Source organism: Terrapene carolina, unplaced genomic scaffold, assembly GCF_002925995.2.
Source record: "Terrapene carolina triunguis isolate 2854851 unplaced genomic scaffold, T_m_triunguis-2.0 Scaffold210, whole genome shotgun sequence".
NCBI lineage: Eukaryota > Metazoa > Chordata > Testudines > Emydidae > Terrapene > Terrapene triunguis.
In genome coordinates this window covers 14,439,446-14,462,233 of record NW_020664561.1, presented here as the reverse complement: position 1 = coordinate 14,462,233, position 22,788 = coordinate 14,439,446, and the positions used below count along the sequence as shown (strand labels likewise).

Genomic DNA, 22,788 nt, shown 5'->3' with positions numbered 1-22,788 from the left:
GCTAAGGATGGCCTTCCACCTTGCTGTCCACTGGATCCTTGGGGAAGAAGTCCCCTTCAGTTGGAATAATCATATCTTTTGGTAGAGGTGCTATAGCAGCATCAACCTTAAGTACATCAGAGAGCATTCTACAAGCGGAAAGCGCCAAAGAATCAGAACCTCCTGTTAGTGTGTTCACCCTTTTCAAGAGACCCATTCCGCCCCGATTATTTCTTCAAAAGGTGAGTGCAGTGGAATCACTGTCTAAGGAGAAAATTTGGAAGGGAGGTATTTACTCTGAGGCTTACCTTAGAGGGCCCTGCTTAGGTTGGATCTGGACTGTGGATTCCACTTTTTTGAACGTGGTTTCAAAGTTCAGGACTTAGCCCCTGGGCCAGCTGAATGAAATCCGCATCCTTAGGTCTCCCTGTTCAGCTCTTTCTGGCCAGTTGGGCATTTCTGGAATGAAATCACAGCTGCTTGAAAGGATAGGAGTCTCAACATGCCTGTCCAACTCCAAACTCTGTGCCTAGCCACACTACGGTCAGGTGGCTGAGAACAGGCAGGGCATAATTTGCTCTCTGAAGAGCCTTTTAGGCTTAGCCACCGCAGTGCTTGTGCAGCTGCTCTGCTATCCCTGAAAGGAGGAAGAAGAGCTCAGCAGAGAGGCACTGCAGTGGAGACTGTGTGTGGCTTCAGCCACCTGCTTCTAAATACGTGGTCCAAGAGGAGGAGAGAACAAAGAAGGCTACTTATTAATGCCCCAAAATGAAAAAAAATGTAAGAGGCAACATTAGGAGCAGAGAGAACCATGACTGATTGCTGGGTGGAAGCAATATCTTGCCCTCAGGTCAAGAAAGGGAATGTGTCTAGCACAGGCTATGATACAGCTTTTAATTGCCTCTGAAACCAGCAGATAGGAGTGGGGGAATAGCCTATAAGTAGCAGAATTGTGGGAGACACAGGGCTGCAGAAAGCTGTACTATATAGGATTTTCCCCATTATATACATTTATATTTTCTCAGTGTAAGACAACTAATTTAAATTTAGTTTTCATTGCCTGTAATTTGAGTCCACAATAGGTTACAGCATCAATGGTGGTTCACAAGAGATCAGCCCACTGCCTTCTCCCACCTTGCTAAAACAGAAGTAAGAACTTCCCAATACTATTAATAAGAGAAACCTTGAGGGAATTCTTAGCAGTATTCATATATCACTTAACAAGCTCAGTAGCTGAGAGGATAGAAGTTGTGCAAAATATATATATATCTGTTTTAGTTTAAAGTTGTTTTGTTTGTTTTATATACACATCTAATTACAAAATACAGTTTTCTGCATATTTGTTTCAGTGTACATGTGCAATAATTTAGTACAATAGGCTATATTACACCTTATACTAAGATTAAGGAAATCAAAAATAGGGAGAAAAAGGAGCACCATACAGTAAACTAGAGGAAAAAATAGGAGTGGATAGCTCAGATAGTTGGTAATGGAATAAAGTCTTTAAGCAATACATTACCAGTTTACATCCAGCCCAGGTTGGTAATTACTGAACTGTACTGCTGTCTAATGATTTTTGTGGCTTATGGGAGGGGCTGTTTCTTTTAGAATTAGACCCCTAAAATCAGGGGTGGTGGGGGCAAGGGAAAGGTTGTAACACTCAAGTTCTGTCCATAGCTCTTCATCTGAGACAGCACCTGATTACAAGCATGATATATCACATTCTCTGGCCTTGGCTCTATTTATTAGCTTCCAAACACACCTAGGAGTTCTGCTGGATTCCCTGTGCTTGCCCCTCCGAGTTAGTTTGGCTCCCCCTTGCAGCAGGTCAGATACATACTGGACTCTCAGGTCCTTTGTCCTTACTCATGGTGCCAAAATGCTGCCACTCCTAGTAGAATGGGCAGATAACAGAAATCCTCTCTCATCATACAAGTTATTTCACTGCTTACCTGTCAACATTGTAAGTTAATATCTGTTTAGATTAATGGGGTTTTTCATACTTCCGAGTTAATTTCAGAGTCAGCAAACATCTCTACATCAACCTCAAACACTTCCCTTGGAGGTTCCTGTATCTGAGCCAGAGAAACCTAGCCCATGTTATTACCTCACTAGGCACAGTTCTCTATAGAGCAAGGCAGCACATACTAGTAGCCAACCAGTGGACAACCTAAATTGCTGTAAATCTGCAGTAAAAGGGGACAGTGTCATCTGGCACTGCAGCAGGGCCTATTTGCACAGTGCAGTCTAAAGCAAAGGAAGAGATTCCCCTCACATCAGCTGTTCAAGTTATCGACTAAAAGGTGTAGCCAATTGTTTGACTACACTCAAGGATCATTCTTAAAAGTGTTCAAGACCAAATAATCCAATTTAGCTAAATATATGGTCTAAAGACAAAGCAGTACAATAAAAGGAGACATGCATACCTTCCTGGGAAGCAAATGCTTGCAGCTATATGCTTCAAAGATATGCATTTCAGCTAGTAGTAATGATTTTACAAGTTACAACTCTTTACACATCACTTTAAAGTTTAACCCACGAGTTTGTGCCAGTTTTGTCCTTGGTATCTCCCTGTACTTTCCCATATTTTGTTTTGAATATTACACTCCATGTGTTGATGAGCCATGAAAGTAAATCCTAACTGAACTTGATACAAAGCATTCATGCATCTTTGCTTTGCCATGTTTCCTATTTTTCTAATTGTAAAGCCGATTTCAGCTTTGACAAATGTAGTAGGATATTTGACATGGGTGAACAGAATTGTGGGGAGAGCACAATACTTAATGTAGCTTCCCAACACACATATAATCGGGTTCATTATATTAATATTGTGTTCATAATATCTATTAATGTAGTGTATTCTACACCTCACTACGTATTGGCTAACAAAGTCCTAGGATTTCAAACCTCTTCTTCTGTCCATTCAGTGCAATCATGGTCTGAAGCAGCAACGACTAGTAACCCTTGCAATTCTGAAGAATTGTTGCTATCTGTCCCACATGCTCTTTTACACCCTGGAGACAATAAAGAGACGTTTCTCCCAAATTTCTCATACCTCCTATAGACAAATGCTAAACCTAAAAGGAAACAGCCATGCTCAAGTCCAGAATCCAAACATCATACAGAGACAAAACATGTTACGTCTTGTGAACAGAACACTTTATTAAGAACAAAGTATACAGACTGTGGTACTCTGTAGTAAGGACTCTATTTTACATAATATCACCAGTAGTCCTAAACAATTCGTTTCAAGCTACTGTGAACAAGTAGAATGACAAACAGACTTCTGTATTAGTAACAAAGAAATTCCAGAAGGAAACATGCACATTTTTGTAGAGTACAAGAAAGACTTCAATGGATTTCAATAACCACCACGCCCCCTTCCTTGGCCCCCATACCCACCTCCATAATTACCTCTATTCCCACCACCTTGGTACCCTCTATATCCCCCACCCGAGCCTCGATACCCTCCCCCAGACCCTCTATATCCCCCCCCACCTCTATAACCTCCCCCAGAACCACCTTGGTATCCTCTTCCTCCAGAGCCACCTTGGTACGAGTTATAGCCTCCACCACCATAGCCTCCACCTCTATAGCCAGAGCCACGCTGGTTAACTCCCCGTCCTCTGAATCCACCTCCATTGTCATATCGAGCCATTTTGGGTGGACGAGGACCATCTCCAAACCTAGGAAAGAAAAGTTTTAAGAAAAAATTAATTTAACACCCACAACTTTATAGGATTCAATATTTTCATCACAATCAGAGTGGAGAGTTCCAAAAACATAAAAACTCCCACTTCTCTTATGCAGCAGAGCAGTATGCTCAAATCCCACACCCAACTTAGACATTTGCTCCCTGTAAAGCTTCATTAAAGAGCAGCCCGGAGTGATCTCATCTGGTCCAGGACCACACCCATTCTGAAAAAATTCTAAAGCGGAGATAAAATTGTCCACTGATGTGGACTTTGTCAAAAATAACCACTCATAGGTAGGGGTGGCAGTTTTCAGCTTATGTGGGAAGTGCTGGGCTCTCAATTTTGCCCCTCGTAGGTATGTTTAAGAAAAAATAGAAGTTGGTCCCTCATTTTGATCAGTTACCTATACTCCATACAGTGGAGTCTCCCCCACTTTTATTAAATTATTTACATCAGAAATAAGGAATGAAACAGGCTATTAGAGGCAGGGCTGCCTGACATGTCCTACTATAAGACTCTGTTTTCAATTGTTTATAACTTTGCCAAAGTCCCATTATGGGGCTGAAGTTTTCCATGCCAGTCACTTGCCTCAGGCGGAATTTCAACCAAAGTGGTTCAGCCGTTTCCGTTTGAGGCTACTGCTAACAATGGTCCAATGATACACAGAAAGCACAGTTTCTGTTCTGCTTATATAACAGCAGAATAACGAACATTAAAGTCTCTGAAGTCATTAACATTTAGCCCTGTAAATTCACCCAGCATTTGAGAAAATAATGGGAAACAGCCTGCAGGAGAAGGAAGAGCGGACTGGAAATAGGATGTGCTTGACATAGTTAGGGAAGGGGTGGGGTGGAGGGGAAAGAGAGTCAGCCTGTTCCTTAAAGCAGAAAAGATACTGAAACAGGAACTTTCCCCCCCCCCCCCCCCGCACCCCTTCAGCAGCTGTACTAGGACTGATACTGAAGCAGAGAAAAGATTCTTTGTTAGAACTTTCATGTGTATACATCACAGAGCTCTACAGCTCCCTTTCCCCATACACAGCCATGTTTACCAGTGGTATGGAAAAGCACAAATAGGTATTGTATTATGAGAAGTGGTGAGACTCGTGTGGACTGAGACCAACTATTTTCAGATATTTTTGTAAAAACTGCAAAAGTGGTTCTTGCTGTCTAATGGTTTGCTGTGCTGAGCAACACAGGTACAGTTTATAGTGGTTTATGAGCCTGGAGAACTTTTGATTTCTATCATTCTTTATACAGACTGGATGAGGAGCTTCAGCACCCATACTCTACAAGAGAAATCCCAACCCTGATGTGTGCTTTGCCCACACTGAATCTGACTAAATCTGAATCTGAGCTAATTCGGTTTAAACTAAATGGAAGGATTAACAGAATTAAATCAGAGACTAGTGTTTACGATTTCAAAAGGGCTAACTTTAATAAATTAAGGCGACTAGTTAGGGAAGTGGATTGGACTAACATATTTATGGATCTAAAGGCGGAAGGCGCCTGGGATTATTTCAAATTGAAGTTGCAGGAGCTGTCGGAGGCCTGTATCCCGAGAAAGGGAAAACGTAGGCAGGAGATTTAGACCGAGCTGGATGAGCGAGCGTCTCAGAGGGGTTATTAAGAAAAAACAGAAAGCGTACGAAGAGTGGAAGAGGGGAGGGATCAGCAAAGAAACCTACCTTATTGAGGTCAGAGCATGTAGAGATGGAGTGAGAAAGGCCAAAAGCCGTGTAGAGTTGGACCTTGCGAGGGGAATTAAAACCAATATTAAGAGGTTTTATAGCCATATAAATAGGAAGAAAACAAAGAAAGAAGAAGTGGGACCGCTGAAGACTGTAGATGGAGTTTTTCGCCTTCCTCCGCAGCATGGGGCAGGGGTCACTGGCTGGAGGATTCTCTGCGACTTGAAGTCTTCAAATCATGATTTGGGGACTTCAACAGCTGAGTCAAGGGAGAGAATTATTCCAGGAGTGGGTGGGTCAGCTTTTGTTGCCTGCATCATGCGGGAGGTCAGACTAGATGATCATATTGGTCCCTTCTGACCTTAAAGTCTATGAGTGGAGATTAAGGATAATCTAGGCATGGCACAATATCTAAACGAATATTTTGCATCGGTCTTTAATGAGGCTAATGAAGGGCTTAGGAATAGAGGCAGCGTGACAGAGGGGAATAAAGGAGGGGGGATTGACATTACCGTATCCGAGGTAGAAGCCAAACTCGAACAGCTTAACAGGACTAAATCGGGCGGACCGGATGATCTTCATCCGAGAATATTAAAGGAACTGGCGCGAGAAATTGCAAGCCCGTTAGCGATAATTTTTAATGAATCTGTAAACTCGGGGGTGGTACCGTTGGACTGGAGAATAGCTAACGTGGTTCCTATTTTCAAGAAGGGGAAAAAAAGTGACCCGGGTAACTACAGGCCTGTTAGTTTAACATCTGTAATATGCAAGGTCTTGGAAAAAATTTTGAAGGAGAAAGTAGTTAAGGACCTTGAGGTCAATGGCAATTGGGACAAATTACAACATGGTTTTACGAAAGGCAGATCGTGCCAAACCAACCTGATCTCCTTCTTTGAGAAAGTAACAGATTTTTTAGATAAAGGAAATGCGGTGGATCTAATATACCTCGATTTCAGTAAAGCGTTTGATACGGTACCGCATGAGGAATTATTGGTTAAATTGGAAAAGATGGGGATCGATATGAAAATCCAGAGGTGGATAAAGAACTGGTTAAAGGGGAGACTGCAGCGGGTCGTACTGAAAGGTGAACTGTCAGGTTGGAGGGAAGTGACCAGTGGAGTTCCTCAAGGTTCGGTTTTGGGTCCGATTTTATTTAATCTATTTATTACTGACCTCTGAACTGAATGTAGAAGTGGGCTGATAAAGTTTGCGGATGACACAAAGTTGGGAGGTATTGCCAATTCGGAGAAGGATCGGGATATCCTTGTAAACTGGAGTAATAGTAATAGGATGAAATTTAATAGTGAGAAGTGTAAGGTGATGCATTTAGGGATGACTAACAAGAATTTTAGTTATAAGCTGGGGATGCATCGGTTGGAAGTAATGGAGGAGGAGAAGGACCTCGGAGTCCTGGTTGATCACAGGATGACTATGAGTCGGCAATGTGACGTGGCCGTGAAAAAAAGCTAATGCGGTCTTGGGATGCATTAGGCGAGGTATTTCTAGTAGGGATAAGGAGGTGCTGCTTCCGTTATACAAGGCACTGGTAAGACCTCATTTGGAGTACTGTGTGCAGTTCTGGTCTCCCATGTTTAAAAAGGATGAACTCAAACTGGAACGGGTACAGAGAAGGGCCACTAGGATGATCCGAGGAATGGAAAACCTGTCTTATGAAAGGAGACTCGAGGAGCTCGGTTTGTTTACCCTAACCAAAAGAAGGCTGAGGGGGGGATATGATTGCTCTCTTTAAATATATCAGAGGGATAAATACCAGGGAGGGAGAGGAATTATTTCAGCTCAGTACTAATGTGGACACGAGAACAAATGGATATAAACTGGCCGTCGGGAAGTTTAGGCTTGAAATTAGACGACGGTTTCTAACCGTCAGAGGGGTGAAGTTCTGGAACAGCCTTCCGAGGGAAACGGTGGGGGCGAAAGACCTCTCTGGCTTTAAGATTAAGCTTGATAAGTTTATGGAGGGGATGGTTTGATAGGATAACGTGATTCTAGTCAATAGGTCAATAACGTGCCATCACTGGTAATTAGTATCAATGGTCAATGCGGGTCTGGCTGGAGAATCTTGCCCGCATGCTCGGGGTTCTGCTGATCGCCATATTTGGGGTCGGGAAGGAATTTTCCCTCCAGGGTAGTTTGGCAGAGGCCCTGGAGGTTTTTCGCCTTCCTCCGCAGCATGGGGCAGGGGTCGCTGGCTGGAGGATTCTCTGCAACTTGAAGTCTTTAAATCATGATTTGGGGACTTCAACAGCTGAGTCAAGGGAGAGAATTATTCCAGGAGTGGGTGGGTCAGCTTTTGTGGCCTGCATCATGCGGGAGGTCGGACTAGATGATCATAATGGTCCCTTCTGACCTTAAAGTCTATGAGTCTAATGTTAGAGTAGTGTTTTCTGCTCTTAGGCAGCCATTAGGACCAAGGGGGAATTCTAGCATCACACAGTATTAGACAAGCACTCAAGAAATGATGCACTGATCTCTTCAGGAAGAGTATTTGTGGTAGAATGGAGAAGTCAAACACTATCAACCAAATACATTTCTCTCCTTGCCTGCAGTTCAACCATTACTATATCTCCAGAGATTTGGGAAAAGTCATCTTTACATCTTAAATCTGTTTTGTATAATGAGCAACACAAATTGATGTGAAGGGTATGAAATTGCAGGCAATCTAAATATCCTTGAGTAGGTGGAAATCACACATGCTCAGAGTATGTAAAATTCAGTAGACAAGTTAATGCCCACCACTGCAAATCCAAATCAACTCTACAGCTGCCAGAATGTTCAAGCCATATGATGTACACACCAGGGTACCATGGCCTCTTGGATTACAACTACAGGTCTGTCACATATTACACGCATTTAACATGTGCGATTTCAGCTTTACGCAGTCGGCAAAAACAAAAAAAAGAAAAATAACAATTTTAATACTGTACCTGTAGTGCGGGCAATTCCGCCCGCCATTACACTCAATGTAATTTTGACGATATGCGATTTTTGCTTTACGCGTTGACTGCGGAACGTAACCCCAGTGTAAGATGCGACAGACCTGTACCATATTCTGAATTTGACAGTAGGGTTAAATTGAAATTAACTTGTTCAAACACTTCATACCAAGATCAGTCTTCTGGTGTGAAGTTTATTGCAGGCCAGTGAAACGGTTACTCTCTGCAGAGTAACCATCTGTGCGTACCAAGTTGCTATAGTTTAACCATACTCTCCCAGGTTTTTGAAAGATTTCTACTTCAGGGCCTAACGGTTATGTTATTTCAGTTTCCTGAAACTACTATGCATCATTTTTTATAATTCTGCTAGTAATGGGAGGGTGACATACGTGGCCTGGGGAAGGAATTACAGTCAGTATACTTTGTGTATGTGATGGTGTGCATTTCCCAAACAGTTCAAAATCATGCATGAGTAGAGCAGCCCCCTCAATTCGTTTGTGAAATCCAGAAGATCCTTGGTACATGCTGTATCACAGGATAGCCAATCACACCAAACCTCATTAACTCTTAACTACAGGAGCCATCATTTTACTCTCCTTTTGTCATCCTCCATCAACCTGCAACTTCACTGCTTGCACAGTTTCTTAGGAAGATTTTCAGACATTATGATTCACTGAAAATATGAGTATATAAAAACTTCAACACTCATTATCCACATCAGGCAGCCTGCTTCCAAACTAAATCCCACAACAGGAGTTTTTGCTGGCATAGGAGTTCAGACACATTTTGGCCTTCGGAATGTTTAGGCTTTCCAAGTTACCAGGAATGTTTTCCTACTCCAAGGATCCAGCTGTATACGTGAACAGACTGGCGCTAACCTTGTGTTGCCCGCCATGAGGTTGATGCCAGCCGCTGAAGGCCTGGAGATTTGGCGGATCACATTCAGCATTCGCTCATTCACTGGGTCCAGCTGGCTAATGATTTCAGGATCTTTAGTTACTTCAACAACAAGAGCTTCCATTGCTGCACGTAGGGCAGTGACACAGGCAGCTGCATCATGAGACATCCGCAATTTAATCCTAGAGCAGGAAAAACGATTTCAAAATGAAGATCTCTCTAGATATAGAGCATCATAGCCTACAGGAGAGAGGCTGTAGAGAACAATGTTCCACAGAGCAGGTGTTCAGTGCGTCTAGTGCCAACCACCACAGAAAACACTTAGAACTTCAAAGTTAAGAGTATGGATAACACCCTAACAATGGGGAATGCCGCCATCTGGAACCGAAAAAGTATGATTGGCAACATGAGAGATTCCCCAGCACTGAGAGAAATCAGAAGCCAATTAGAACAGCTGCTACATTTTTGACTCCCTGCTCTTCGGACCTGGGGAACGCTTCAGGTACTACCAGTTACTACTCCATTACCCTCTGGGAATAAAAGATGCCAAAACGTTAAAGCAGGCTCAAAAATACAGGAGCTCTTCAAGGCTCTGTTACGGACACAAAGATATCATCAAAAACTACTCACCATCCCATAATCTCAAATTTGACAAATGTTAGTGAACTAAGCTTCAACTCTGAGAAGTGGGTAGGCATTAACCTCATTGTAAAGACTGTCTTTTTACCTCTGTTTCCCCAATTACTTGCCAAAGGTCACAGGAAGTCAGTAGCAGAGCCAGCACTCCTGACCCAGTCCTGTGTCTTAACGATGAGGCTATCTTTCCTCCTGCTTGTCTATGAGGCGGTGACCCAAATTCTACACTGCCTCTAATTCAGAACTGATCTCAGGGAAAGCAGCTTTTGTGGAATCCAGCCAGTGCCTCATGTTTTCAATTTAGGAACATAATCTACAGAAAAAACAGGAGCTGTCAAAATAAACTGTTCCCCCATCCTTACACACACCAACGAGAATACTCTGATGAAATTCATCTGTTACTGCACGGCCTGACCTACATTTCCCATACTAAACATACTTATAGCTATGTCACCAGCTGTTTCTCCTCACAGTTATCCATGATCAACTAAGAAGTTCATACCAGTCATCCACCAGAATGATCTCTCCATCAGATAAGACTTTCTTTGAGGCAAACAGAAGCAGCTGCAGCGGGCTCACCAAAGTCATTCCTTTAGCAGAGATAGCTCGTGTTCGGATCTGCAGGTAGAAGAGGAACATGGTTTCCCATTTCAAGAACTAAGACGGCTCTTTCTTCCACTGGCCATGGAAACTAACAGAATTTTTTACAAACAGGATAATCCCTGGGAGATTGTATTTATTACTAATCCATTGAGACACAGAGCTCGTCAGATCAGGACAGATGCTGTGAATCCAGCTTTGGTTGGTTGAAACAAATTCATTACCATTTAAAAGCTGTTCATTTGTCCATGTGAAGTGAATTTTGTGGTCTCAATGCAGTTCCTAAGGAACAGGTGTCACTTTACCAAAAACACCTCAAGTTTTGTCAGTCTCAGCACAATGCCCCAGCATCAGATGGAACTCTCCTCTCACCCTAAAGACAGTCCATACAACAGATCTGGGATGCTGCACTTTGGTAGGGCACTCTAGGGGAAGCTTGCAATCTGTTCTTTGGATAGTCAGTGATCCATATATTCCTGGTGATTATACAACTGTCCCACAATTGCAGATTTTTAAATTCCTGCATAACTGTGCTAAAAACTTGGGCTTTTGTTTATATAAACAAAAACCTGAACTTGGTACTTGTTGAGAATACCTTCAAAATAGGATCTGGCATAAACCAATTCAGTGACATCTGCCCAACTCTGCAGACAGACAGACAATGGCTCTATGAACTGCCTCATTCATTTCAATGGTGTGTTAGCAAGCCCAGTTACGGTTAGAGATCAGTCACTGCTGGCTGTTGTGGCAGATATTGCACTCCTCCCCAATGAGGCAGCCTGTTATCCAGGGTTGCTAGAGTGACGGGAGCAAGGAATTAATGCCTGCAGCCCCCCAAATTTATAATTCTCTCTCCCTCCCCTTTTTGCGCAGGAGTGAAGAGGAGATGGAATCCCCTCCCCAGCACCAAAAGACTCAAATGCATTCTGGGTAACAAAACACAAGCTACTTGCCCTCACCTTCATGGGTGCCACAAGCCATAGCTGTCCCCTGTTCAGCTCCTTAAACCTCCATCATGCCCCTTGACTCTATAAAGCAGTTACTTGTCAATACAAAGATATGCAGCACACTGAACACTTGGGGACTGTGCACAATATAAAATAAATGAACATGGAATTCTGAATCAGCTGACCTTGAGCAGGGAACAGCAAGAGGAGAGGGCTAATTCCAGGTTTTTTTTGCCATACAACAGAAAAGCCTTGGAATACAGGATTCCAGGGCTGCAATCCACTCTGTTTCACTAGCACTAACATTTTCATTAAAGAAATAGAACAGTGCCAGAGAGACTCCTTTTGAAATGAAGAATGGGCATAACGTTTCGTAACCTTATCAAAGAAGGTATTTCACGGTTCTCTTTACCTTTTCACCAAAAACAAAGAAAGGAGATGGATACTTCATGTCCTGGCTGCTGAAAGGACAGTTGACGGATGACTTGTGGATAAGTGCATTGCGCCCCTCAGTGGTAAGAATTTTCCTCTTCTCCTTGTGATAGCAGACGTTAGGGTATACACCAAAAGCAAGCAGGGAAATCACAACATCTAGATTGTTATCTGGTCCAGTGTTGTTAAATATCTGAGTCATCAAACACTCTGTTGACAGAACAGAAAACAGGCTACTTTCCAGATCTCGCATAGTGCAGTGCAACTAAGTTATTCAGGATCTTTGATCTGAACATTTACTGACTCAACTATTTATTTAGGCATTGGTTCTCAAGACACCTCTGCCCTTAGAAAAGGGCATTTTAATGCTGCATCACAACAACATTAAAGAATTGTATTTGTAATGAGTAAACTGAACACACATTTTCTAGTATTCAATGAGGAAAGAGCTGAAAAATAAACTACAAATTAAAGCCATTCCCCTTCCCACACGCTCAAGAACAAGGACATAAAAGCTTGTCCAGGAGTAGCTGTATCACATCTTTTTTTTGGAGACATAGGACCTCCCAAAGAGGTCAAGTTGGATGTTGTAATAGTGTCACTGCTTGTCACAATAAACCTGGAGTCCCAGGTTGGGGGTTGTTGGGTCATTCAGCCCAGAAAGAGAATTATTGTAGCATTTATCCTTGAGAACAGAGGGAGAAAGACTATTGGATATTAAGAAAATGAAAGGGAGAGCAACACTTTGGATTCCCATCAACTTTTTAACATGGAACAAAACTTCCAGAGATTATCAAATCTAGAACCTGTCCCATCTTTAGGAAACACTGCAAAACCTTCCTCTTCAAAAAAAAGGGCTTTTCTTCCACCACAAGAATGGAAACTCTCTGCATTGACTCCTAACCCAAAGACCCCAACCCAAGCATACTCCTCAAACAAAGTCAACCTTACAAGAACAAAATAAATGTAAACCGCCCCAAACCCTACCCCAATCAAAGTTTTTACCTTGAAAATGGGTGAGAGGCAAGGACCCCATAAAGTCCACTAGGGACCTAGCCATTGCTATTAATTTTACGCAGAAGGCACTAAAATTTACTAGATTTCAAGTTGACAACGTCTCTATAAATTCAACCTAATTTGGATACTTATAGGTACCTTCCTTAAATTTGGTCTTCTCTCTGAATAGACTCCATTTGAAAGTAAATCTGACTTCTTGCCATTTGCACATGGCTGTGTTAAGTCATGTCTTGCTCAATCCTATATTGGTGACTAGCTGAGAGATTTTGCTATGTATTGTAACATTCTCACTGCTTAATGGAAATGAAAACTCAAATACAAAGAATTCTAAGCTAACATGCTATGTAGTGAAGATTGAGCACAAGCCCAGAAAACTACAGAGCAGGAAAGGCAGTGTTCAGATCCTGTGGGGAGGTAATGCCCTGAGTAATTCCCTTCGGATAATGCAACAGCTATGCCAAGTGATTTTGGAAGGGCAGTCTCTAGCTCTTCTCATCTAGAAGGAATATCACTGCAATATGGAGCATATATGGCAGAGGTAAGAGGCAGAGAAGTATGAGAAGCAAAACCATGGAGATGGATCTGAAAAGACAACTACCACTTAAAACGTCAAATTCCTCATAACCTTGCCCTCCAGAATTTACCACCACTGCAGTGCTAAATTCACAAGCAGTTGTAGGGCTTGTTTACACTGTGCATTAGTCCACACTAGAGGGGTGTAAGTTCTAGTGTGCACTAGGGTGTTCCACACTGATTGGTCCGCATGGACCCTGCTGGCACACACTAAGTTCCCTAGTGCTCATTAACGTAGTCCCAATATGCGCACTAATGCAGTGTAGACAAGTCCTTAAATTGCTCTTCCGCTAGGAGAGGCAGAATGCATGCAACAACACTCAGGTGGAAGCTGTTTTGACAGCACAACAGTGCTGGGGCAAATTCACCATGGGCCCATATGCTGTGTATTCACCATTATTGGGCTATTAGCCAGCCAACAGGTTGGAAACCTATCCCTCAACTCTCAAAGATTGAAGAGGACAATACTGAAATGACTACTTCCATGGAATATTACCTTCCGGAAAGCCAGAATTGATAAGAATATCTTTAAGCTGGACTTTGGCTTCCCAAGTCATCCTGAGTGTAGCCATGTTGAGCCTTTTGTGTTCACAGAATCTTATTTCTGCATCTTCACCGCCCATTCTAAAAAGGAAACAGTCAAGACAGACTCACTTGGACTCAAGAAGATCTGTACAAGAGAAGAATGAGTGCCACAAACGGAAACTCTAACACAGCCATTTGGCTATCTAGTCAGGTCACATAGTTGCTCACCCAATATTACCCTTAATCTTCCATCAAGTTCTGTGCTAAGCCAACATACCTTGCGTCATCCCAGGCCTGGAAGACTGAAAGCAAGGCTACATGATCTGAAAACCTGTTCCCCGCAAAATTCCTATGGACGTAACCCAGTCGTTTACCCTCACTGATGAAAGGCTCAGGGAAGCAGGTGGCAGCGGAGATGGTACACACAGCATCTCCTACACTGAAACAAAAACCATAGAAGTATTTATGACTGGGTTCGTTCCTAGACTTGTTGCCAACAGCTGTTACAGGCCCACTGACATGAGTAAAAACTTCCTGCTTAAGGACATGGGCCTCATTACCTCAGTACTTATTCTTAGAGAGAGACTTCTTTACAGCAGCTCTTCCCAGGGTAAAGACATTAATTAGATCAAATGACAGTGGCTGGAATTTCACAGCACATTCATGAATATTATGCCTCTTCCCCTCCCCCATCTGTTCTCACAATCCTGTTCACTACCCTCTTCCAGATAATGGGCTCTCCAACACCACCCCTCATGATTAAAACCAACGCCCGCATACCTCTATTGATGAATATTCAGTCCCGTGGTTCTTTTCACCTCGTCTCTCAAATGCTAACTGTTCACATCTCCCCAACCACAGTTCACTCCGATCTTACAAGTGTTCAGTGTCCCATTCCCCCACTTCATAAATATTCAGTCTCTACTGGTGCCATTCAGTTCCTCCCTAGCTCATGAATATTTGGCTCCCTACACTCAGTGATGTTATTTGTCTCCTAATCTCATGAATATTCAGTTTCCTCCCCTTCCCCTCCACGCCACCACCCACAGTGCCATTCACGGCCCATCTGGGTGCATCTTTTTTTTGACATTATTGGATGCCTGAAGATTCAAGAACACAGGGCAAGACAGCCAAGAATCATCATTGATACTGAGGAACTTACTAGAAAATGCAGCCCATTATCATCATCTTGCCCAGACGAGGTTCAATGGGGAGTTTAGCAAGGATTCTCCCAAGAGGTGTCAACTCATCATTAGAGTCCAGGGCATCCAGCTCTGAAACAAGTGATTAACTGATCAGCAAAGATGGTTCTGGCAGTTGCCTAAGGCTAGTCTACACTGACAACGCTAAAGCGATGCCATGGCAGTGCTTTAACGTGGCTTGTGTGGTCATAGCAGAGTGCTGGGAGAGAGCTCCCAGCGCTCTAAAAAAACCCACCTCCACGAGGGGCGTAGCTACCAGCGCTGGGAGCGTGGCTACTAGTGCTGGTGCACTGGCTACACTGGTGCTTTACAGCACTGAAACTTGCTGCGCTCAGGGGGGTGTTTTTTGCAGCACTGTAAATTGCCAGTGTAGACAAGCCCAAAGTCAAACCAAAGATTTAATTAGCCATTGGATGACAGATTGAGAAGTTTAAGAACTTAAACAATGAAGTTCACCCAAGTGTTCTGAAGGAACTCATATGAAATTGCAGAACTACTAACTGTGATATACAACCTTTGCTTAAATCAGCCTCTGTAACCACAAAAAGAACAGGAGTACTTGTGGCACCTTAGAGACTACTGGAAAGTAACTACTGTAACACCAATTTTCAAAAAAGGGCTCCAGAGGCGATCTGGCAATTATAGGCCAGTAAGCCTAACTTCAGTAACAAGAAAATTAGTTGAAACTATAGGAAAGGACAGAACGACTGGACACAGATAAACACATTATGTTGGGGAAGAGTCAACACCGCTTTTGTAAAGGGAAATCATGCCTCAATAATCAGAATTCCTTGAGGGTATCAAAAAGCCTGAAGACAAGGGAGATCCAGTCAAAATAGCCTATTTGGACTTTCAGAAAGCCCTTGACAAGGTCCCTCACCAAAGGCTCTTAAGTAAACTAAGCAGTCATGGGATAAGAGGAAGGTCCTCTCACGGATCAATAACTTGTTAAAAGATAGGAAACAAAGGGTAGAAATATATAGTCAGTTTTCACAATGGAGAGAGGTAAATAGTGGGGGCTACCTAAGGATCTGTATTGACCACCTGTGCTGTTCAACATATTCATAAGTGATCTGGAAAGGGGCGTGAACAGTCAGGTGGCAAAATTTGAGACTATGGTACTCAAGATAGTTAAATCCAAAGCTGCAAGGAGTTACAAAGGGATCTCACAAAACTGGGTGACCAGGCAGTATAGAAGTGCAAAATAATTATAACACAATCCATCAGCCTAGATCAGACTTCTTTTGAACCAGTCTCCCAAATGCTTTAATGCAGTGGACTCAGTCGCATCTCATATATATGAGTCTCACAGCTGAAGATACAGTAGTAGCCAGCTTCACAAGATCCTCGTAAAATGTAACAAAACAAGCCTGAAGCTAGGAAGTCAAATAGAGGAACATGTGTGTTCTTCTAAGTACTGCTCCAGTTTCAGAAACTCACTGCTACCCAGAAAATGCATTCCAGAGCCACAAAGGAGGTCTTCAGACATCAGGTTGTTCCAGCCAAAGAAAACCTAGAAATATAAATGTCTATCTAGCAATATAAATGTCAAAGCTACTTACAACTGACCTTGAGACCCTCAACCATTCAAAGCTGTAAATGTCACATCTCTTGGTTTGCTAACAAAGAACCTTGTGGCCCAACAGGAGTACCTCTGAGTGTGTGCTCTGCTTCAATCACTGCATCCAAAGGTGGTGGTTCTATCGCTTTGGCCAAGAATTGTCCAATCCCTCCCAGTCGCAGAAGTTTGATGCTCAAAGCAATTTCATGCAGTGGTGTTCTGAACATTTCAGGTGTCATGTGAGTTTCAAGCCTGAAAACAGTGAGGGGAGAACAAAACAAGTCAACCTTCTAGACATATGCATTCCCGATCCCCAATACAGATCATCCCAATCAAGTGCAACCTAGCCTTCCTACATGAATACATTCACCAAGTTACCTCATCAATCCACCCTCAGTGACTTCCTGCAACCTGCACTGATTAACAGTACTTATCTTCAGAAATTCCCATTTCCCTTCCAACTGGAACCCTCTCTCTCCCTCTCTCATCTCCTTGCCTTTCCACAACCAAACTTGAATGCTAGAACAGATCTTCCATTCCTCAGGCAGGTCAATTACTTCCAGGCTGCCTATTACCACTACCCTGTTTCCAGTTTCCATGCTGGCTACTTTGTCACCTCCACTCCCAACACCATCTGCTGGTCCCTGGTTCATTTGGGTTAACAACAAGGAGGAGTGCTCTTACTGGAAACAGGCCAAGTATTTATTTCTAGAAACATGGAGATGTGGTGGGGATGGAGCTCTTGGGCCCCTTTCTCCCTAACACAGTGCCTTCAGTCTCTTTGCCTTGAGGACCACAGTTCAAGTGTTAACCCCTAGAAATTATTGAGTTTTTGAACAGTTAGTATCCTATGTGATGTTTGGGATAAACATGCCTCCCAAATGAACATGGTCCCATCCATTTCTACTTCTTACCCTTGCTTCCACAGTTCAAACTGTCTTTCTCCTTCTACGCTGCATGAAGCTAGGCTTTCAGAGATTCCAAGGCCAGAAGAAATCATTGTAATCATCTAGTCTTATCTCCTGTACAACACAGGCCATAGAATTTCCCAAAATAATTCCTCATGCATATAATTTAGAGAAACATCCAATCTTGATTTTAAAACTGCCAGTGATGGGAGGATCCACCACAACGTTTGGTAAATTGTTCCAAGGGTTAATTATTCCCATGGTAAAAAATTTATGTCTTATTTTCAACTGGCTCATGTTATACCTTTCTCTGCTAGAGTGAAGAGTCCATTCAATATTTGTTCCCCATGCAGGCACTTATACAATTAGGTCACCCCTTAAACTTTTTCTTTGTTAATCTCACATTGAGCACCTTGAGTCTATCATGATAAAACATGTTTTCTAATCCTTTAATCATTCTTGTGGCTCTTCTCTAAACCCTCTCCAATTTATCAACTTTCTTCATAAAATGACATCAGAACCGTACAGAGTATTCCAGCAGCAGTTGCACCAGTGCCAAATACAGAGCTAAAATAACCTATGCTTCTAATAGAGATTCCAATTCAGGCAAGGATTGCATTAGCCTTTTCAGCCACAGCACTGCACTGGGAGCTCATGTTCTCCTCATTATCCTGGGAAGCAGGATGTTTTTGATTTTTTTGAGAGAGAGATCATGGTGGCTACAGTTCCCCAATCTGTAAGTATGGCCTACATTCTTTGTTCTCAGATGTCTACATTTAGCCTATTAAAACTGATTGCTTGCACCCTGTTTACCATGCAATCCTGTTCATTCTATCAATGGCCTGTTCTCGTCATTATTTATCATTCCCTCAGTCTGTGTCATCCACAGACTATCAGTTGTTATATTTTCTTCCAGATCACTGACAAAAAAAAAAAAAAGTTAAATAGTGTAGGATCAAGAACCAATCCCTGTGGGACCCCATTGGAAATACACGACTCAATCTCCTGTTTACAATTTGTCTGTTTAAGCACAGTAATTCCTGGGGTTCCATGTTCTCTGTGGTAAGCTGAACTTAAATTCTGACAAGACCCCATGATTTCTTTAACAGCATGCAACTAGTTTGCTGTCAGAAGTTCATAATGAATTAAGATGATCACATTATACTATAATGTGTTTAAATGTTTAATTCAACAAAGATTTTAGGAATGTTTTTATTACATGCTGCTTCAGAAACTGAGATTTCTTAACATCAATCACTATAAACATACAGCTATCCTGCAGCTGTTGTCCAGGGGAATGGGTGTACGGTGATGTTTTGCAGGGTAGTGGGTGAAATATAGTAGAATCTGACAGCTGTGTAAGCCCCTGCAGCTGGGCAGTGAGGGTTACATGGCTGTGTCTTTGGGGAAAGGTTTGGCAGATAGGAATGAGAAGGGGTCAGGTTTCAGCAGTTTGGGAATGTTAGAGCAGATGGAAGTGGGAGAAAAACAACATTTTGGCAGCAAAAAGAGGTGTTAGCAGCTTCTGGCCAGGGAGTTGGGAAAAAGGAAGAACATCTGTCTACCTGCCTCCTCTCCTCTGAGATCTTTCCCCCTCACCTGGTTCTCACCACCTTCCACACTTGCTGTCCTCTCTAGGAGAGGAGTAGGATCCCAGCATCTCTCTACACAAGCATGCACTTTTTGGTTGGTAGGATCCAGATGTCTTTTGTGGCATCTCATTCTAGAATCCCTTTTCTTTTCTTTTCAATACCTTGGGCCTCAACAGTGTCTCACTGGGTGAAGCATGGGGCTCTTTCTTCCCAGTTACTCCATCAGGCTGCTGGGCCATACTTGTCTAGTCAAGTGGGGACTGCTCCTGAAGTCACATCTCAAACAATTTCCCTGCTTTCCATGGCAGTTTTCTAAGGGGACCCACAGATTCTAGAGCGGGAACTAAATTCTGTGTCTGAGGAAATGCAATAGTTCACGGCAATCTTATCCCCATGATTTTGCATTAATCTGCTTCCTCTGCTTGGTTTGAAGTAGGTCACAACTGCATGCTCTGTAATTTATGGAGTGCTCCCAAATGTCCCTTTGTCCCAGAAGAAGAGGCACAGCCTCACCTTTCAAAGCGAGCTCTGCTGCACAGATGGAAACAGAATCCAGCCCGCACTCGGCCAGCTCGCCCTTTCCGTTGCTCAAGGTTAGTTTTTGATGCCCAGACGGTGGCATAGTTTGTCATATTGTTGTGAGCAGTGAACAGCTTCACCTTTTGTCTGTAAAAGTAGTAAAAACAATGAAGAGCAAATATTGCCAAAGCAGGTCTGCACTGTATCATTTAATGCAGCAAAACTGGAATAAAAAAAGTTAACTGTGCTAGTCTTTCTGCTTAAAGAATAGTGCCCCCACTCACTGCATCAGAACCCGTATTTCCTGGACTTCTCCCAAAAGTTTAAATCTCAGCTCAAAGCTCTAATGCAATTAGTGATTCATGACTATAACATGCTCAAAGTGCATACAGCAAGTCAGAGTGCATAACAGACTAATATAGGAAGGCTTAATATTCCCCCAGCAACCATACAATGAGAGTTTAAACATAAGAATGGCCATTCTGGGTCAGACCAAAGGTCCAACCAGCCTAGTATCCTGTCTACCAACAGTGACCAATGCCAGGTGTCACAGAGGGAGTGAACCTAACAGGTAATGATCAAGTGATCTCTCTCCTGCCATCCATCTCCACCCGCTGACAAACAGAGGCTAGGGACACCAAGGTCTGTAGTATGAAATCATCCATTTGGAAAACAGCATACAGGAATCCCACTGACACCCATATAAATACCATTAGCATGGTATTCAATTGACCAAGGACAATTTACAGATACACCAATATGGTTGTTTAACTGTGTAGATTGCTTGGGGAAGCACACAACCACTGCAGATTAGGTCTCCAAACTCAGTCTTGGGGCTACAGCAATACAAGGAAGTACTGCATGTTCGCAAAAACTACTTGGCATTCCAACAAAGAATACGTTGTGTAAAATAGAGATCTGGATTGGGAACTCACTTGCAAGAGTCTATAACGTAGACAACGTCATTGATGGTAATGCTAGTCTCAGCAATGTTGGTGGATAAAATCACCTATGAAAACAGGAAAATTGTATTAGAATACATGTATTGTAACAAGGAGCCAAGGACGGTCTGTAAGGTAACATGTAGAATGCCAGCATTAAAAAACTCCTCTCAAAAGTACAGGAGAGAGAGACGATACTACACTCTGTCTCTGTGTAGGTGACATAGTTTCACACCTTGGTCACTCCAGAAGGCACTGGATCAAACACTCTGCGCTGTTCGTCTCGAGGAATTTGTGAATGCAGGGGCAGAATTCTATAGCGGTGGCTTCCTACAATATGAACACCGGGAGGTTAAACAACTATAACTGTTATATATCAGACATTAAAGTTCAACTCTCTCTTATCCATCCACTGCTTCATACCTAAACACCTTCCTTCCACTTTCTCTCATCCATCTACTCAAACCCAGCTCTCATCCTATATAGACACACACAAGGACCAACTCCTTCAGTCAAGTCATCTTTACATTCATCCAGTAACTGTTCTGAGGGAAGGACACAGAGTAGAAAATAACCAAATGCTGTTTGTACCAAAATGTGGATTCATTTCCAGATGCTTTTGCATGGTGTATATCAGGTTCCAGCCAGGCAAGAAGACAAGCACAGCTCCTGGAACATTCAGGGTCTCGATGTACTTTAGCAAGGCCTCAATGAGCTCAAAGGGAGTTTCCTTCTCATTCAACTGGGCCATACAACGTTTTGTTTCTGGACCATATTCATCACTACATATAAGATTACAGTTGGCCTGCAGATGTAGAGAACAAACAAAAACCCTTTAACCAGATGGCACTCTGATACTATGGGGATGAGGGCCATGCAAACCAGATAGATGAATGGGATGGATGGATGGGAAACACTGTCCTATGCTCAGTCCTGGCTCACAGGACAAGTTGGCCTGGCCTTGTTCCCCAGCTTTTTTCTATACATATTCACTTTTCAGAATTATAAACCAGTAAAATTATAATTTAAGAGTAGGAAACTATCAAACCAATTAAATCTCCATTAGAACAAATGGAGCCATAATTACAGCATCAAACTGCTTTTCTTTAAGGAAATACCAATATGTAGGTTTGAAAAAAAAAATTGTTTCTTTTAAGGAGAAATGGTCAATTTGCAATCAAGTTAAAAAAGGAGTAAGAAGTACAGGTTCTACACCTGTGCGCAAACCCTCTAACGATTTTTTTTTGTGATTTTACAACTAAGTTTTTCCTGCTGAGGTGTTGATCTCTCCTCGGTTGCTATAAGACAGACCTACAGTGCCAGCTGGGGAAAATTAGGAACTATATAGAGTACCCCCCCCCCCCCCCCCCCCAATAACCTTGCAACCCCTCCACAACTCCTTTGGGTCAGGACCCCTACAATTACAACAAAGTGAAATTTCAGATTTAAATAGCTGAAATCATGAAATTTATTTTTAAAATCCTATGACCGTGAAATTGACCAAAATGGACCGTGAATTTGGTAGGGCCCTAGTTAAATGATCTTAGTCATTACAAGATTCAGGACTGTATCTTTTTACAGAAGATACCATCACCTACAGCCATGTAAGGAATACAAATTCTTGGTAGGCATAGTTGCTGGCAATATCTACTGCAGTAAAAGAAGTAAGCTTGAATTCACAAATCAGTTCAATTTTTTAAAACACAGGTGACGTGACAAAATGGGACTGGAACTTTATAAGGTAAATAAATACAATAAAAGCTGTTTTATCCAGCATGTTGGAGGAATGGGGGGTGCCAGTAAATGAAAAAAGCCGGTTAACTAAGGGGGAGGGAGTTTGGGTGCAGGAGGGGGCCGGATGGGCCAGATCTGGGGGGTGCTGCTCACCTCTGGCGGCTCCCCACAAGCAGTAATCTGTCCTGGCTATTTCTAGGCGGAGGTGTGGGAGGCAGCTCTGCGCGCTGCCCCCGCCCCAAGTGCTGGCTCCGCAGCTCCCATTGGCCAGGAACCAGGAGCAGCTGGGACAGGTCGCTGCTTCCAGAGAGCCACCCAAGGTGAGCGGCCCCCAGATCCGGCACCCTGCACCCCACCTGCACCCAAACTCCCTCTCAGAGTCTGCG

At 42.9% G+C, this 22,788-nt stretch overlaps 1 protein-coding gene across 1 annotated transcript in view; it reads right to left on the bottom strand.

The window, feature by feature from the left end:
- Nucleotides 1–3,120: 3,120 nt before the first annotated feature.
- LOC113405076 (ATP-dependent RNA helicase A-like) overlaps nt 3,121–22,788 on the bottom strand; it is a 47,415-nt gene continuing 27,747 nt past the window's right edge. Inside the window, exons 17-28 of the mRNA XM_026655365.2 lie at nt 21,260–21,473; nt 20,904–20,998; nt 20,663–20,736; nt 19,722–19,874; nt 16,800–16,960; nt 15,108–15,219; nt 14,223–14,384; nt 13,917–14,044; nt 11,811–12,040; nt 10,354–10,469; nt 9,197–9,397; nt 3,121–3,665 (exon numbers count right to left, since the gene is read on the bottom strand). Of these exons, the coding sequence (XP_026511150.1) occupies nt 3,341–3,665; nt 9,197–9,397; nt 10,354–10,469; nt 11,811–12,040; nt 13,917–14,044; nt 14,223–14,384; nt 15,108–15,219; nt 16,800–16,960; nt 19,722–19,874; nt 20,663–20,736; nt 20,904–20,998; nt 21,260–21,473 (1,971 nt within the window). The 3' untranslated portion in view covers nt 3,121–3,340. The remainder of the gene's footprint in view (nt 3,666–9,196; nt 9,398–10,353; nt 10,470–11,810; nt 12,041–13,916; nt 14,045–14,222; nt 14,385–15,107; nt 15,220–16,799; nt 16,961–19,721; nt 19,875–20,662; nt 20,737–20,903; nt 20,999–21,259; nt 21,474–22,788) is intronic.